This window comes from Diadema antillarum, unplaced genomic scaffold (genome assembly GCF_040938485.1).
Source record: "Diadema antillarum isolate AM-2024a unplaced genomic scaffold, OU_Dant_1.0 scf00000101, whole genome shotgun sequence".
NCBI lineage: Eukaryota > Metazoa > Echinodermata > Echinoidea > Diadematoida > Diadematidae > Diadema > Diadema antillarum.
The window spans coordinates 125,172-144,839 of NW_027270990.1; the positions used below are offsets into that span (position 1 = coordinate 125,172).

The 19,668-nt window shown below is 39.9% G+C and overlaps 1 protein-coding gene across 6 annotated transcripts in view; it reads right to left on the reverse strand.

Annotated features, from left to right (window-relative positions):
- LOC139718893 (uncharacterized) overlaps positions 1-19,668 on the reverse strand; it is a 129,784-nt gene that overhangs the window by 80,225 nt on the left and 29,891 nt on the right. For all 6 annotated transcript variants that reach the window (XM_071630338.1, XM_071630337.1, XM_071630342.1 and 3 more), the window contains exons 2-3: positions 5,613-7,483; positions 573-739 (exon numbers count right to left, since the gene is read on the reverse strand). In XM_071630338.1, the coding sequence (XP_071486439.1) occupies positions 573-739; positions 5,613-6,965 (1,520 nt within the window). In that variant the 5' untranslated portion in view covers positions 6,966-7,483. The remainder of the gene's footprint in view (positions 1-572; positions 740-5,612; positions 7,484-19,668) is intronic.

Genomic DNA, 19,668 nt, shown 5'->3' on the forward strand with positions numbered 1-19,668 from the left:
GCTAGCCAAATACACGGGGTACCACTTATCCAGTCAACAGTTGCACCAGGGATATTTCAGTTGTACAGTAGCTCAAGTTGAAATCATTTTAACATTCACCTATCTCCTTGGATACCTCTGTACTGGGCTAAAATTTTCATTTTACACCCACATATAGGAAGTGAATATCATATTTTGCGCTATGACGCAACTTCAAGACAGACCTCAAACAAACAGTTGAACAAGATATCAAAAAATGTAATGGGGAATACTGTAAAACCTGAAATTTTTGCATGCATTCTAATTTCATGAATCTTGGCTCTCGAGAAATTATAATGTACAAAGTTCTTGTCTACACTATAATGCATTGGATACCAGTGGCAATTCGTGAAAAAAATTCATGTTGCGAAAAAGGTCGTCGGCTCCCATTCGCAAAAATTTCATGCCGCGAACGTTTATTGCTTTACAGTACTGTGAGGTTACACAATAGTGTTCACGTTTCCTCTATATGTGAAAGGGACTGGAGCTCAGAGGAGCAACTACTGCACACTTTAAGCCCCTTGCAAAAACTCAGGTGTCAAGTGTAAACTCACCTCCTCATGACGCGTGTACTGAGCACGCCCATCTTGGAGAGGGTGACCCTCGGCTCCAACTCGTCGCCGATCTCGTTGCGGAAGAACGGGCAGCTGCTGATGAGGTCGTTGCTACGGCTGTCCCCCGCATCTTGCTCCTCAGTACTGAGTAGGTCCTCCACACTCCCCTGTTGGTATGGCACAGCAAGTAGGTATTGCGTGGATGAGAGGGGGGAAGCATAAATGCACTTCATGGGGCAAATATGAATAAAAAAAAAATAATAATCTTGTGCAAAAGAGGTACCAGCCCTCTTCCAAAGGCACCAGTGATCATATCCAGCATTACACATTTGACAAGTAATGAAGTTTATCAAATCATTGACAATATGAAAAATAGACATTTTTTTTTTTAAAGTAATGCAGAAGAGGTCTCATTTTGATTTTCCCAATATCTCACAAAAACAAAAATGTCCCAAAATCATCAAATGCCATTGGTCAAAGAATTTTTCAAGTTTCCTTCATTTTCTTTGAATTCCTCTAAATGTGCTTAATACTGTGACTGCCATATAGTTTGCAAGTGTGATACATGTATGTCACTAATAGTGACTTATAAGACAATTTTTCACATGGTTGAATTAAGGATTAAGAATCCTAGAGATGGAATGATACATGTAGATACCCTTTTAAAAGAAAAGTGTTCATGACATTCCGTCTTGGACAACATATAAATTGCATCTCTGTTAAGGCAGGCAATAATTTCATTTTGCAAGTATCAGCTGACTTGCAGATATTTGTGAAAATACAAAATACCAGAAAATATTTGGCACATACAGTAGTCATCTTGAAACAAAAGCAATGTAACTTCTTGAGGAAACGGAATTACAGGTCATCAATCTACTTTCAAGTGGGATCCTTCACATTGTACATCCTCAATCAAAAGATGCACTTCAAGGAAAGAGGTCCTTGTACGAAAGCAAGTACACAGAAGCAATGTCAGCCTTTTTCAAAGTGAAAACTAGAACTTGCAAATCGACGTATGCAGAGTTGTGATCATAGGAACATTCATAGGCAGACTGACAAAGCTTCTGATTCATATCTCTGTTTTTTACACACAGCTATGCCTGATTAGGACTTTGTCAAAGTAGTCAGAACACTTTCTCCGTTCACTTTCTCCATGAATACACTACAAATGTTGTAACAAGTTAGAAGGAGGGGAAGTGAACACCCTCATAAGAATTCAAGTACATTGTACATACTACCCTTAGGTTTCTTCATGACACAGAACTTACGCATGGGTCATCACATACAATTTACCTTGTGGTCACAAGACCACAAAAGCTCTATGAGGTACTGTTAGAGCAAGATGCCATGTAAGAAGAAATGCTGACATTACTTTTTTTTTTCATGCGTAGTGTTATTTCTGCTCAGATCCTCATATCTTCTTCTTCTTCTTCTTCTAGACTAATCTGCCTCCTTCAGGTCTGAAGATTATTTCAGATCTGTTACTTTAAGTTGCCTGCTGTCATTTTAGACATTTCTGTCTCGGCTGTAAATTCTTCCTCCAACAATAATAAGCCCATCTGTCTTCAAGATGCCATGTAAGACGTTTTGACACTGATGACTTCCTCATCTGAATGTGGATGGCATCCGAATGTTCAAAGGGATGACACTCTTAAGTACAGTACTGTATTCACAGAAATAATGTGTTCACAGCACAGAATTTTTGTTGCAAGGTTTGGAAAAATTTCAAGCTACTAGAAACTGCATAGTCATTTTGACTTCATCAGCTTTTCCAATGATGTTTGGTAAACAAGGAATGCTTTCCTTCACTAGGAAGCTGACAACACAATTAAAGACAAGCACTGAACTAAAAATTTATAATGCAAAAGATAATTTCACTTTCATAATCATGAAAAATCACTTCAGGAGATGAAAGGCAGAGTAAGACATGAAATAAGAGCTTGTAAACAGGATATTCTGAAACATATAAGGGCTTAATGGGAAGTTCATATACCTTTCTAAGAAATACAAATGCATGGATGCGCTGAAATATATTACATACTTGTGAGAAGTGTTTATCACAGTCATGAATACCATACCACTTCCTTTTCTAAACCACATTGATGATAAACACAGAGAGTTATCAAAGGCGGATCCAGGAATTCGGTAAAGGGGAGGCGCCTTTACAACATTAAAGGGAGGGGGGCGCACGCCCTCCCCCCATTTTTTTCTTCTTATTTCTTTTGTTTAACAAAAAAATAAAGAGGGGGCGTGCGCCAGGTGCGCCTCCCTCTGGATCTGCCACTGGTTATGATACAAACACCTCCTTTTGAGCATCACGATTAGTTACAGACAGGGACAGTGCACAGGTTTTGTCATCACTTTCAGAGTAGATTTCACCGCAGTTTCTGGTATCAAAGGCAATACGTGGTCTTGCAGGAAGTTTGGCCGACATGAGGCTGCAGTTTTCACACTTGTCGGGATCAATGTCAACGTTTTGGTCTCTTTCTTTTCATGCTTTGTTTGTCTGTTTGTTTATTTGTTTAACCCGAGGAACACTATACCATTGCAATGCCATCTCTGTTTACTTTAAGGTACATTTGTAGCAAATTAATCGATCACGTCAAAGAGGAGTGGATACCAGAGAAAATATTCCAATCCACATGTTTAGCACACTTCTGAAAAATACAGCCATTCTAATGTTTTCCATTGAAAAAAAAAAGGTTCTTTTTTTGGGAGAAATTCTGGTCAAAATTTTGCTTCGTGCAATCCAAATGGCATACTCTTAATTTGCACAATAAGTACAATAAGATATTTGATGGAACCTACATTTACATGTGTGTGTCCAGGAAATTGGCACAGATAAACCATGTTTGTATACGTTATGCTCATTAAAGGCACATGGTCCCGGTGGTTTAGTCAAATGTGTACGCGGACACAAGTTTCCTATAGAGACCTATGATGCTATCGACTCTTTAGAGCTTACGCTTTGGTCCATTTCCCCAAGTCCGAAGAAGTCCGATCCACTGTAGCAAGTGGTCCGATCACAGTTCAGTTCATGATTCGGGTGAGGGGAATGAAAAGTTTAGCAAACTTCTTTTGTGATGTCATACTAAAAAGCACATATGCACGCACCCTGGCATTACTACAGACTGCATGATGTGCAGAGAAGACAACGAAAGCAACGTTACAATGTACCTAGCAACACCTACGGCACATACGGCAATCTTCGTATCATGCTAACAGTGATCGGCAGTATCATCCAACAGCACCCTCTAACCCACCAGGACTATGCGCCTTTAATGTATAAAAACTGCTACTCATGCCATCGCCTTTTGTATTTCATAAAAGCGTACAATTTAGTCATTTTACTGATTACAGCTGTATTCTTTCAACTAGTTTTTTGTTGAAACCTGACTTGCACAGGATCATTTTGGTAATTATTTAATTCATAACACTTAAACAATATTGTACGCACATTTGTATGGTTGAAATACAATTTTACACTCATGGAAGAATATAAAACTACAATGTTCATACAGACTGTACTTCCTTGTGACATACATTCGTGCCGTAAAAGCTGTTATTTTCACATGGGTTTGATTTTGTTGCATCCTCTGAATCGTTATTATTGGGCCATGTAGAAAACACACGAAAATATGGGCACATACAGTGCAGTGGCATGCACTTAAAATAACCACAGTGTCAAATTGTGATAACAACATCTCGCGAAAATGTCTGTGACCTCCTCATGCACACACAAAAAAGAAAAATTGTATGCAAAACTGTATTCCACAGCTTTTACAGTATCAAATCCTACACTTCCTTCAAAACTTTTTGCATGATAAAATGTGAGCCCTTTACTGCACTAGAGAACAGTTTAGTCTCATCACAATTTCTTCAATATAAAGAATGGTCGATGTAATCTTCCATTGAGGCACAAACTTACGACAAGTATGATACACATAACATTTGATCTCAGACCAGTCACTAAGAAACTCTTTTTTTTAAGGGACAAATCCTGTGAAAAAAATAAATAAATAGAAGATGAAGATTGAAACCCTTACTTGACAAATACTGATGGGGTCTCACATGAACATACCAAAACTCACAACAGCTGACAAAGAATATCTAATGTAGATAACTGTTACAGTAATTGCATGTGTAGTGTCAGCATAAAATAAGATGCAGAATTTGTGATTTGACCTCGTAGGATTGAGCCAGAAGTGTGGGAAGTTCAAGGAAAGTTTTCTTTTCTCACTTACAAACCATCAGGAGGTAGTTTTAGCTTTTCAAAGTTTAAATTACATGCCGCTTTCGATACCAGCCAGGTTTCCTCCATATGAAATTTCATTATTTGACAGAAATACAGCAAACCATCCAGAAGTAATTTTGCAGACAAAATTATTGAATTCACCAGTAGGCCTAGGTATGGCAACAGGTCGACTATAGCATCAGCAGTTAAAGATTCCAACCTTCTTTGAAACATCTTGTGTTCTTTTTTCTTGAACTTTCCATCTTGTGATGTATTTTGGCAGTTTCTACTTTTTCACACAATGAAATGTTAAATCTCTCTTACAGAAAATACTAATGTTTTAAAGGTATTTCTTTTTTTTAGAAAAGGCGTCATTATAATAAAAATTAACACGTAACTGCTGAGAAACCCAAAGTGACAATTCAAAGTGAGGGCTAATACTGGATCTTAAAAGAAAGCTGATACTATTAGCTTACTGTTCTTTAAATGTTTTTTTTTTTAATCCTTTGGAGGAGCATGCTTCAAAAAGTTCTATAATATCTGTTTGTCTGAAGACAATGGAAAATCTGGGGGAAACACATATTGAATTAATGTCATTACTATCAATTTCAACTCGATAAACGAGTAACGTACATGAAATGTGGTATTCATCTGTCATTAAACTGACGCTAAAACTCTCCCAAGTCCATGTGATGATTCATTCTGATTAATCATAGCTCCTGTTTGAAATGGGAAACAGTGAATGATTGTACTGATGTATTTTAGGAAAAACAAAAAAATTATTTTGTATCTCGTGCCATACTCACCTCTGGAGTGTTAGTCGCGCTGGCCCTTGAGGCAGCTGAAGCTCCTGTCCTCATATTTCCTTTGGCTATCAGGTCACTGCTCCTGGTGAGGTCACAGACCTCAAAGTAAAGGCTCTGCACATCAAAGTGTTCAAACGCTCTTCTCCGTACTCCCTCCTCAATGCGGGCCTCCAACATTTCATCTGCAGTTCTATTGTCTTGGTGGTCTTTGGCAAGATATCCCCTCTCCCCCTTACGTAATTTCTTGAAGAACAACCCTTCATGCTTCCGTTCATTGCCAGAGTACGATTTTGTGCGGTCCCTCTTCTCGCGTTTGCTCGGGTGCCGGCGAGGCGGTTTAGGACTGTGAATGGTTTGGTTTCTTTCCAGTGTAGTACTGCCTTGTTTGGGGGTGGACTCTGTCGTTGAGACGCGCGAGGGTAGCGGGGAGGTGTGACTGCGCCCATCATGGACAGTGACGTGACTTTGGAAGAGCTGCTTAAACTGGGGCGGGGCTGGACTCCGGTCATCCACCGGCTTGAAGCTCTGCACCATCTGGAAGAAGCTCTCACCTCCGGTGCTGTGGGCATCGATGGATGACGTGCTTCCAAAGTCTCTGTGAGCAGCTGCTGCGGTGAAGTCCGTCTTCTCGATCTTGTCCAGCGTGGAATTACTCATGCTCCGGCGCAGAGCTTGCATCATAGGCACACGGGGCATGTCACTGCGATTAAACTTCCTGAGGTTATCTGTGGTCAGTGCCAGGGTTCGATGACTCCCCGTAGAGGCACTGACCACGCCGAGAGCGGGCTCAAAGTACTTTCCATCTGGGCTCGTGTTGTGGCGACGGTGCTGAGGAGATCTCACCGAGCGCTTCTCTTCGTTTTCCTTCCAGTACTGCCTTGCCTTCTCTTTGCTGCTCAGTCTGGAAGTCTTATTAGCTAACAAGTCTTGTGTCGACGACATCAGTTCACTGTGATATTCTTTTTCATTGTCTGAAATCTCCGAGTAGTCCTCGGTCTGATAGTCCACTTTCACCGGTGTGGCACGAAACTGACCGCTGGTCAGACCGAGCTGACCACTGGAACTGTCCCCGCTGCTCCTCCCCCACGAGTTGGTGTCACTTCTTGGGGTGCTCACACCTCTGGACACCGTGCTGCCAGACTGGTAGCCGTTCCTGTGGCCCTGTGACCCAGATCGAAGTCTGTAGTAGTTGTCCTCTGGTTGCTGCGATGAGTGGCCGTTCTGGACAACCTTGTTGTGGTAGTAGTCGGCCATCTCCTGAGCACTCTCTCGGGCTGATTGGATGAGCTCTGGCTGTACAGCTCCACTGTGTACGTCCCAGTTCCCATGCACACTTCTACTCGCTGTGGCCATAGTCAGCCACACACCATATCAACACTGCACTCTGCCAGCACCTACAGTTATCACGGCACGACTCATTTACAAAAGATAATTTGTGGCTATTTCCCACGTCTCGGGCATTTTATGCCCACTTCAACACCTCCGGTGTGGATTGTGGATTGTTCCTATCTCCATGACAGAGCAGACAAAACACATGATCAACTCACAAAATCAAGCTGCATGGAGGAGGGACAGTTGCGCTGCCAGTTTATCACTGGCTGAAAATGCGAGTGTAACTGGCGATGTTCCCTCTCTCACACTAGTCACAGTATGAGAGTAATACACAACTCATACCCTCAATCGACCCTTCCTTCCTGCTGTACGCTTTGAGCTCTGTGTTTGCCAGGAAAAAGGCTGGCCGTGGTTCGTCAATAATCACAAAGTCATCTTTTGATCTCCGGATTCTGCGGCAACCCAGTATTTCCACTGCGGCTGGCTCTCGTGCCCCGGACCAGTTTGCTTGCACGACCTTGAATCCACTCCAAATCCGTCTGTGAGGAGAACAAAAAATATGGAAAAATGGAGATTGAATTGAATGGAACAGAAGGATCTCAGTGAGGTGTTAGTGAATGACCTATAAATCATTTTTCAATCACTCGCTGTACATCCAATAACCTCTGCAGATGAAGTGAAGTAACCGATAGAAACTTAGCGAAGTGAGTGTTTACAGAACACTTGCACATTATATATATCAAATCATGCGTCTCAACCATTTCCCCTTATTTCCTGCACTGTCATTTCAGTTTTGCTTCGAGAGCACTCATTGGACAACCACGCTCAAGCTCTGACAACCTTTTTTTTTCCCCTTGCATTTCGAATCACTGACCATAAGGATGTGCTTGCTATCTCTCTTTTTTTTAAAGCTATCAGTGGAAACTCTTTCACAGCATAGCTCAATTTCCTGAATGAATTCACATTAGCAAGGCAACTAAAGAAACAGCAGATAAATTCCTGCCTCGGTCATTAAGTGCAGGCTGTAAATCTTCAACAGGATGTCAGTCATAATGCTGTACAAATCATGAATTACATTCTCATGTCACAGGATTAACAGAAGAGAGAGAAAGAAAGAAAAAAGTTATTAGACAGCTCTCCGCTATTCTATCACACACACACACACACACACACACACAAACACACAAATACACTGGAAGTAAAATTTGTCAGAAAGCGTCAGTCAAATCATAGCATAGGCACAGTAATTTTCATTAGTGATTTACACTCTGTACATGAATCATACTGCAGCTTTGGGTCTGCTACACTGAAAGGCTGTTGCCTGTGTGTGTGTAAAGACAAAAAACAGTGGTCATGGTTTAACTTTAATCCTATCCCAGTTTCTTCATGCTGCAACTCAGCATGACACAAAGACTGGGTTATTTCAAAGCAGAATTTACTCTACACATAGTAAGCAGATTCAGAGAACATAGAAATATAGGTAAGACAAAAGCAATGAAGTTTGAGAAAACTTCAACAACTCATAGGCATTCAAAATGTATGATTTTTTGGTTAAACCCATATGCTACCATTGCTAGATAAGGATACAACTGTTACAGTAATAGAACAATACAAAGAAGATATACCAAAATTATAACAAATTTCCATGTTTATATGAAAAGTACATATTTCCTCCGACTTGCAACTGACACATGTGAAGGGTAATGATACTCCCCTGTCTTCCAAAGGGGGTTTAAGTCTATAAATGCTAGAAGATGAAAATATTCCATACATGGAATAATCTTTGGATAAGTGCTCTTTACGTTCCATCCTTGTGGCATCACAAACTTTTACAGACTTCTCATCCAGAAATGGATTCAACCAAAATTTCATAATGTTTATAAGTTTTAAAGAACTTGTCTAAATTCCTTCACACTACACTGATGCGTCTGACTCACAACTTTGCAGTCAATGAATCCACAGGCTACATGTATGTGTTTGGGGGTAAAGTCCCCATTACGAGCAGCAAATCATTTGACTGGGAAGAAAACAAATATGTCCGTTGGTTCACAAACATTCCTTTATGATTATATCTGGTGATCAGCGTGATTCACAAATACCATACAAGTACTTGGGACCATGGGTGCCTCCCTACACTCCATTCTCTAAAATTTTTTCATTCACAAATGCTTCGATGGAGCGGACTCCCATAAAAGATTATTTTCATTTTTTCGAGGGTCTCAGCTGAGTGACTCCTCGCACACCCTACAGAGTTCCACAATCACTGCTATTGTAAGTGCAGGCGTCAATGACCTGTCAAAATATGTGTGGGGGGGTATGACATGCCAGCCTGTGATTGGTGGATTTGAATGCTTCCACTCACTACACATTAGAAATAATACATAGATTTTGACAATTGTCTGAGCAGTAAACTAAGCATTTTTCCCTCTCTATTACAAGCTGTAGGGATTATACGGTGGTTATTAAATGTGAACCATAGTTCAGGTGGAATGTAGTCTACCCAAATTTGAATAGCCAGCGAGCAATCTGTTTTATACGTTATAAATACTTGGCAAACCATTGGCCTTTCTTTGCCTAGCAGGCTTGTGTTGATCTTGGTCCTTCACATTTTTCTTTTTCTCTACATAACCCCTGCATTACACATGCCCACTGCATTTATTTCTGCACGACAAAAAGAAGTAGAGTGTAAACACCTTACTGAAAATAAAGCATATTTTGTGGGGTTTGTGCATGAAAACTTTGATACCTGTTCATACCCAATAGGTACTCTCACAATCATTTGTAGCAAAAAGCAGGGCGGTCTAGCTATGGACACAACATGCATGTCACAGACAATCATAGTCATTGGTCATATGACTCATTCCGTGAACTGATACGTCATTATCTCCTCAACTTGTTTATCGCCTCCTATCTATTTGTCCATTTTCCAATGCACCTCTGGCTGAAATGTCCATTTGCGGCTCACACGTACGTACATAGCGGCCCATTGTTCCCCGTTAAATGGATTTATTGATTTTTTCTTTCTTCAGTGCTTTCTACCACATGACTTTAGACATATATTTCTTGGCATTCATCCCCATGATTTAGCTTTTTTTCATGAATGAGAAACTCTATGCAGGACACAACAAGTTATACAATAACTGATTGCATTTACAGTGCTCACTGTAAAACAATCAGGAAAAATAGCAGATTGGTGCCAACACAATGCAGCAATCCTTTCCATTCTATCTAGCCAATTCCAACTTTGTATTCGGAAATGAGCACAAGATCCTTTCACATCTATCATGTCTTTTGAAAATTGGTTAAGTTGCAATCCAAAGTGATGCAAGATCAGGATAAAGACAGCAAAAGAAACTCTGTTACAGGATGGATCCATGAGAGGTTTACTTTGTCATTTGAAATATGAATTTCACAAATTACATCTCACCAACATTTTGAGTTAGTGTCTAAAAAAACCTGATCCATTCCATGTTTAAATCGATTGTAAAATAGAGTAAAATTGTACAAACAGACCATTAATATAGCATCATCAAAATCAGACACCCCCCTCCCCAAAAAAAAAAATAAAATAAAATAAGAGAGAGCTATCGAATTTGAAGTTTTACCTATTGTCCCAGAATACCCTTCAAGTTAACTTTTTCTAAACTGTAATGTTTAAGCAACAAAGTATTGGTATGGAGGGATTTAATAACTTAGATTAACATACACATACATAATTACAAGTGTATAATTAAAAGGGTGGCATATCATCACTGAGTTAGGAACTCTAATTTACATGAATAATTGGTTGTTATTGATTATCACTGCTGTGTGAAAACTTATTGAAAAAGTTCAAACTTTTGTTCTACATGTAGTTTTAGCCCCACAAATGGAACTTTTATAGTTTTGTTTGCATGACTTTTTTCTTATAATAAGCCAAGGTGGTCTTCCCTCTGACAGTGACATCGAGCTAAAATATCTGATCAGACATTCCGTCAACCATACGCAAATATTTTATGAAATCCAGATGAATTTTGTGAATGTTTTCACAACAGCAACATAATCTTGCCAGAGAGACAGTCAAAAGAGAGAGAAAAAAACAAAAAGGAAACATAAAATATAAATAAACTAGTGTGTTTACACAGTCTTGATGTAGAAGGGATTGAAAGTTTCTGTGGATAGAGAACTGAAATCAGACCCAAGACTGCTGTTTTATTAAACTTTGATTTTAATACAGCACTGAAAATAAAAGTAAGGTTCCCATGCTTTTCTAGAAATTCGGCTTTTGAAAGAGTCCCCGTAGTGTCGCGACATCCGCTGGGCAGGCAAGCTATATATGCCCCGACTCTCTCATTGCAAACTTTCGGCTTGAATTCCAGCGAACAGCGCAGGATGTTTCGGCATGTTAGCTATTATTGCCTGTCACAAAAGATTTCCTCTTCAATTATCAAAGCAGACGTTTTGTGGGTCCCATACGACTGCTCCATGCTTCCAAAGAACTTTCACTCTTGTCTACAGCCATGACATTACATAGGTATATAATGTGCATAATGTTATCTTGCATAATGGTTACATTGTACGTCAAAACATTCACCAAACAAAAGTAAAAGTACACACAGGTCTTTTGCACAGGGCACAAGAAAGTCAAAACAAATTTTGCTAATTTTAGTTTCACCATGAAAGAAAGAGTAGTCATAACATCCAATACATACAAAAACAAGTAATCTTCCTGCAGCGAATAGTTAGTTGTTTAACAGTTATTCAACTCAGTGTCTTCGGCAGTGTGATTGTAGTAGAAAGTACATGTAAAAGTTGTATTTCATAAATTATATGAACTGATAGAACAGATTAAACTACACTTTGAACAAAGTATCTCTCGCTATGAAATGACAATGACATCCAGATTAGATAATAATAATGATACTTCTAGTTCAATCAAATGATAAGACTTTTACTCTCTACATTTGGTGATGAGAGCAAAATGACCCAGTGAGCAAAACAATTAATCAGAAGTGTACGGTATTGTACACAATTATCAATTCAAGGGTACTCTTGATGATATGTACTGTGATGACCCAGACCTATTGCAAATTTGCACCAACCACCAACCAACCATAACGAAGTCATCAAACTCAAAACACTCAATTTCTGTTATCCCCCTTCAGAATGTGTAATTGACTTGGCCTATAAAACCACATGTCCATACAGCTCAAAATGACTTCGGAGTTCCAGACCCCCCCCCCCTCATAATTCCTGGCAATTTTTTGCTGTCAAAAAAGATCTGCACAGCAACACTGTAGAACATACAGAGAGTGTGTGTGTGTGTGTGTGTGTGTGTGTGTGTGTGTGTGTGGGTGGGGGGGGGGGGGGGGAGGCAGAGACAAAAACATTCTATCTTTCGCCAGCCTCATACTTGTGCCAAAAACTTCCATGGAACCAGTCCAAAAGCAATTTCGGATATCCTGAATGGTCCCTGCCTGCAGCAGATCTCACTGAAAAAAAGCAAAAAAACAAAAACAAAACAACTGGCCCTCTGTCCAGTTCTATGACTTTTCAAAACGCATTTCTGTGTAACGGTGTCGCTACACTTTTTTTTCTCCTGCGTCACTGCTGTACTGGACAACAAGGGGGAAACAACACTCGAGAGATTGACGCAATTCTTCGCCTTAATCTAACCGCAGTCCAAATTGAGTCACTTTATTTCGCCTGTCCACCTGTCCCATTTAAAGTACACACTGATATGTACCAATGACATTACAGGTGGAAATGAACAATTTCCCAATGGAAAAAGATAAATGAAGACTGTCATAAATTGTAATATCGATGCTATCTATAAATAATTTGCTCAAGCCACACAGGAGGCCCACAGGTCACAGCGATATCTCATCAAATTTGTCAACGACTCAAACACAATTTTGCTCCATGATTCTATCACAGATGAGCCCAAATACTTGCACCCTTTACCAAAAGTTCCTTTGAACTTTTTCCTGTACTGACAGGTACACAAATGCTTGCATAATGCTCACCTTTGTACTTGATGATATTTCTACATATCAGAGACTGGTGTGCTGCCAAAGTATGTCATGTCAAACTCTGTTTCAAGCACTATTTATGTGAATGCCCCAAGTCCCTTTACCCCCTCCCCCCCCCCCCCCCCAAAAAAAAAAAAAACCTCTCAAGCCATCATTCATCAGCAAAGCCTAATAGGGAAAAAAAACACTTTTGTCTTAACAGGTCAACAAAACACAATTTTCATTCCTGCACTAATCACAATATTTTTAACTGTCACCATTTCAAGTTGCGCTTGAGATACAAAAAAAAAAATGAAAAAAGGAAGAAAATCAGCTACTGACATAATTCTCCCATGGACAGTCACTACCAGGTACTGTATATTGTACCTCTCTTTGGTACTTGTGTTTTCACAAACAAATACCATTTCACACTGTTTTTTGATACTCCATGAAATTGAAACTTTGAATTGACACTATCGTGAAAATAATACTGGGATTTACTCATTTACGAAAAAAGACGAGGAAAAAACAAACAAACATATTCACTCTCAAAAGTTTGTGCCTAACCTTTTCACGACCTCCTTGATCAAACCCACCCTACAAATCTGCAGCAAAGAGAGAGAGAGAGAGCTCATAACTAGAGAATCTTTTTAACACCCTATTGACCATGAGCGCTATGAAACACCAAGGGTCCCAGAGAGTACACTTCACAAAAGGGTGGCCATTCTATCACGTCCTCTGGTTTCTACCAGCAATTCCGGTAGGATTGTCAGTGGGGGAGCCTAGCAATAACATGGGGAGACTATGGGATAAAACCCTGCATGGTTTCCACTTCCACACACTTAAAAACTGAACACAAAGGAGTTCCAGTGTCCATTACACCCACTCTGACTCACATAAAAAAACACACACAACCTTTAAAAAAAAAAGGTGGATACACCACAATAGAACTGAGAAAAAGAGGGGAGTGATCCACACTCTAGTTCTGAGCTCCACTGAAACTTTCTATGATATTTAATAGGCATTTCTGTTTAGTCCACCCAACAGCTCTATTTCTTGATGAGTAAAGTTTAAGACCCTGGAAGTGTATTGCAGCAATTGTACACAAAAATAAAAAATAAAAGTGTATACCCACAAGAAAGCGATTAACTTTTGATCAACATTGTCGTTTGATAGGATGGAAATTGTTATTATTCTATTGGTAATGATTAACAGCAAAGATCACACAAATTACATAAAACCTGAAAAAAAAATTTTGCTACAAAGTACATGTATCGTCACAGGTATGATGCACATGTGTGTGTAGAACTAGTCGATGTAAGGCAATTTGTCGATCAATTATTGCTTTGTACAAAAATCATATTGCTTTGGAGTTTCTCAGTATTTTGATTTCCAAGTGGTTTTCATTCATTTGTCTGCATGTACATATGTATATATGCCTTCTTATGTATCTTATTACACTGATGTGAGATCTTAATACATATGTAAGTAAATTCTTTAAACACGCATTTGCGGACTTTGCATAGATCTGTGTCAGCTTTATATGAACATGTATACCTTGCTTTCAATACTGATTTTACATGAATGCTTAAGTCAAATTTACTTAACATAATATTTCTCATGCTATGTGGGCAAAATATATAGGCCATCCAGTCTCATTTCCTTTTGGAATAGCAACCCCAATTGTTCCCATGCCTTTTCTACTAAATTCACAAAGCAAATTTTTGTACATGTATCAGAGGTATACTAGTACTGTTCTGTCAATACACCTTTAAACTAAGGACAATACTAATGACTAGTAAAAGAAATACAAAATTGCAACATCATATTCAACCAGGACATTCACGGGAAATGGTGGATTCATTACCAGTGCTACTGCAAATTTACCGTTAAATGAAGGACAACGCTATTATGACTGGGGAAAATGTTTGCTACATCAATTTTAATCAGGATATTTACAGGAAATAGTGGGTGCATTACTTGGGTTGTTAGTTTGGTTTTCTGCTTTTTGCGGGGGACCTACATTTTACGGAGAGGGGTTGAGGTTTGTGCGGCTTTGATGAGTCTAGCACCTGCCTACTCAGCCGATTTAGAGCAGCTAATACCGACCTGACAGTTTATCATAGCATGGACAGACGCACAAACAGGCTACAGGAAGACTGTGGTATGGTAAATTTGTCCCCTTTTGTCTGTCTCAAAAAACTGCCACAGTGCTGAATATGTAGAGTATATCACAGAACACTAAGAAACACATGCACACAATGACTTCGCATCTATTTCGCAAACTCTCAACAGTAATACCCTACAGCATTCTCAGCTTCAAACAGAAAGCACTTCAATAGTACAATGTACTTCTTTCAAAGAACAGTGCTCAAAACCATCCTTTTGATAAACCGATAAAGACGACATATTATACATCATCTATGGAGAAAAAAGCAATAATGGAATATCAATGAGAATTACTTTTAACTATATCAATTAAGTAGCCAGATATCAGAACAAGTCAGTCCACAGTATATCACACAATGGCCAGCAGTTATAATGGTTGTGAGGATAACCCAAATATTTTGTATGCCTACATAATCCACAAGTCATTTTCCTTTGCCAATCTATTCTGTGATATCTGTAAGAAAATTATATTAAAGAGATTTGAACCTTTGTATCTATAGAACATGTTTAAAAGACTTTATGTCCATGTAGAGAAAAGGATATAAATGCAGTGGCAGATCGGGGGGGGGGGGGGGGGTGCACCGGGTGCAAAAACAAAAGAAATAAAAAGAAAAAAATAGGGGGGATCGTATAGTTTTGGTTGAGACCTTATTTCAGGTTTCTAACATTTTTAGGTGAGATTATGAGAAACCTGTTATGAAATATGAAAGAGCATGTAATTCCTTGAGGAATTCAACCTTAATTTGATGAAAATTGGTTTTGAAATGGCCGAGATATCCAAAACAGAGCGATTCTAATAAAGTGTGGGACCCATCTTTATTACGATCGCTTTGTTTTTATACTTTGTTTTTGGATGTTTCAGGCATTCCAAACCTGATTTTCATCAAATAAACTTTGAATTCCTCTTAAAAATAAAATGGTATGCTCTGTAATATTTCATAAGTGTTTTCTTGGTATCTCGCAAAAAGTTGAAAGCCCAATTCTCATCTCCACCAATACTGTACCATCCCTTTAATTTTGCAAAGGCGCCTCCCCTTTACGGAATTCTTGGGTCCACCCATGGAATGGATTGGGTTGGACATAACAAGTGCTTGGCACTACACTGAATACGCCAAGACCAGAAATTTTTGCATGCATTTTAATTTCACGAATTTCGTGAGAGCCGAGATTCACAAAATTAAAATGCACGCAAAAGGTCTTGTCTATGCTAGATGCATTGAATAAAAGGTGCTATTCCCGAACATTTCATGCTGCGAAAAAGGCCACCGGCTCCATCTGGCAAAAATGTCATGCCATGAATATTAGTATTAGTAACTTTGATTTGATAAATTGCCCTATACCACTTTATTCACACAGGACCAATATTTGAAAATGTCATCTATTTGCTGTGTAGAAGATTGTGGTCTATGAATATAAACCAGTAAAAGCTGCTTAGCAGCAGTAACCAGCTCATAGTTGGTGCCACAGCCACGTTGTCAATAAATAACACAATACTTAGGCTTTAAGCTGGGTTCCCAGCTTAGAATCCTTGGCATAATCTTTGCAGACCCACTGAACAAAATATTTCAGGAATTTAGAGCTCTGTAACAATATCACAGAGGACAGTTTTGATTGCACAATTTTGTACATATGTCAATGTGTGTACACATACTGACTGTTGATGAAAACTGTACATTGAGGCAAGATCCTGAAAAATAATTTAACGCAATTACGATCAAATCTTTTTATGCTCAAAAAAGACCCATCCCACATGTGCTCACTCTATGGTCTTCAGCAAATGTTGTCATGAAGTTTTCCATGTCCATACTACACATGCAGATTATAAGGAATTGTGTGGAATCCCAACAATTCTACACTTCTTTAAAATAGAATGATGTTTCCATATCCACATCTACACCTGTACTATCACAGCTTGTAGTAAAGGTAGCAGAAAAAATGATCAGCCAGCTAAAAAGGAATGCACGATGAAGAGAAAGAACTTTTCTGCTTGAAACGTTGATCTCTAAAATGTGATTCTGATAAAAACATTCACAAAATTACAACAAGGCTCTTATTTTACATTTTTACATTATGTGCCATCCCTGTAACTTTCCAAAATTTGTGAATATATCACATACCAGCTGGAGCTCTGGGAATGGTACATTTTGTAGATGAAGTTTGCTTTTTACATGTAATGGCAATAATCACATAATAATTAAAATGTTGTTGATGATGTTTGCTTTTTACATGTAATGGCAATAATCACATAATAATCAAAATGTTGTTGATGATGTTAATGGTAGAAACAATAAAAGTATTAACAATAGCAATTGTGATAATAATAGTGATAATAATTACATGATGAATATAATAACAATAATCATCATAACAACACAATTATTTACCCTGGGATGAGTTCAGCGGTTGCAATGATCATTCAAAATGCTCTGCCTAAATACGATGTACATCCTATATATTTCCACCAGGGTGAGCATTGATACATATTCATCCACCAGACACCTACGTCACAAGGAGCATGCAGGTAGAACATCTCATTCCAGGATGTCAAAACATAATGAGCAGGATTCAGAGTCCGGATCTTTTGACACGGCTTCCAGATCCTTGTTCACTACGCCAAAGCACTCCACCATGCATGTTACCAACGAATGTACATAGGAACCCACCTGAACAGCATCCTCAGTGCAGTGACTTATTGAGATATACCCCACCCAACAAACTGACACTAGGTGGACATAATTTGAAGATCTGCAAGCACATGGTTGGTCCATGGAACAAGTCTTGGCTCGCTCCTTCCAAAGAGATCCCACATGCTAGCTGGCACAAAATACAGTCATCCTTCTTCCAAGACACTACAAACAGGTCTTCCACTGATTTATCTGGCAGGGGAAAAGAGAGAAATCAATACTCTTGGTTCAAAGCCCCTCGTCCATTGACACAGTGGACAGTGGCGAGGGTTTCCTTTGAACCTCTTCAGGATTAGCATTCCGGGGCCAATGCCCTGGGGCAGCCCCCACTATTCATGCCCCCATCCAGTGGCTGGGCCAGCCTGGTGCTGCCGCAGCCACATCCAATCATTGCGGGCGATAATATTGTCACTTCATCCGCCCTCACATTCCTCCCTCAGCTATGACATGCTTTTTTGAAGATTCTGATAAATAACACGTATCTAACTCATACCCCTTTCCCGCTGAAGAAAATCTTCCCCGGGGGCACCTGGGGGCACCCGGGGAACCCCGCAGTGTGAAAGGTCACTCGGTTGAAACCTAGGGGAAGCCTAGGTGAAACACCGATGAAATTTTGGGCAATTCTTACCCGAGAAGCGTCCTGGGTAAACACCGATAGTTCAACGGGAGATCACCCGGTGGTTCACCGAGAGCGCCCAGCGTGAAAGGTTGTCTCGGTGAAACACCGGGGGAAATATGCAGATTATGTCAAAGGTCATGTTTTGTTTCTGGTCATGCACACGTTTTCAGCTAGCTAGCGCGCACTCGACCTCCCAAATCCACACCTACAGGGTACTAATATTTTAATTCGTGTTTGTAAACATACACACGACATTACATAGTACAGTTGTTGTATGTCGTTTCGTGTGCAATGTGGCGTTCACAGTGCGACGGCATTGTTTTGCATCGTGCTGTGCATTGTATTGTTTAATTAGCACGCCGTGTATACAAAACTGATATAGGTTTACAGTGTACTTGATCGATTTGATGCTTCCTCCTTCTTCGTCGTCCTCTAGTGTCTAGCTCTTAACTCTTCCAGTAAAGTCTGATACAGTCCGCCTCTTACTTGATTTTTTCGTATTTTGTGCTTTTCTCGTCAAGTGCTGGGTTTACAGTGTGAAGGAGAAATCCGTTGACGTTTTGTGCTGTTGAAATTTGAGGGAATTTTGCGAATGGCTGGGAGTGTGGACCAAAGACGAAGAGAGACTGTTACTTCAATTACGTAGCGAGGAGGCAGTGAACGAAGAACCAAGGAGGTACTAGGCAATGCCTAGTACCTCCTTGGAAGAACTGAGCGGGACGTCGGCTGACGCTGCCGCGTACGAGTCCCTCCTCCGAAAACTTGCTGAACATGGGATCGAAAAAACCAAATCGCAGATGCACAACAAACTAAAGTACATAAGATCACCCACGTTGCGAGCAGAAAACCCGTCTAGGGGAAAGTTTCACCGAGAGCAGTGTGAAACGACGGCACTCAAACTTTCACCGAGAGGTTCCCCGGTGAATTCACCGGGGAACCTCTCGGTGGTTCACCGAGACGGGCAGCGGGAAAGGGGTATGAATTGGAAGCAGGACGTGTCAGATCATCCTCATTGTAATCCAACACACAACGCTGTGGTGGCTGTTGAGGTTGCTGGTAGCAAGTGCAGTAGTTTGATGATCATTCTTCTGAGAAGTCAGCACACAGGACATCCCCCTCCCCCCCCCCTTTCTCTCTCCCTGAAGTCAAAACTGAAACTGGAAGATTGGACCCTGCTGCTTTCGAGGGTCACCTTTCATGTTTGACCTTTGTCCTCAAAATTCAATTATGCAGCCAGTGTCACGGACAACTGCTGAGAAAGT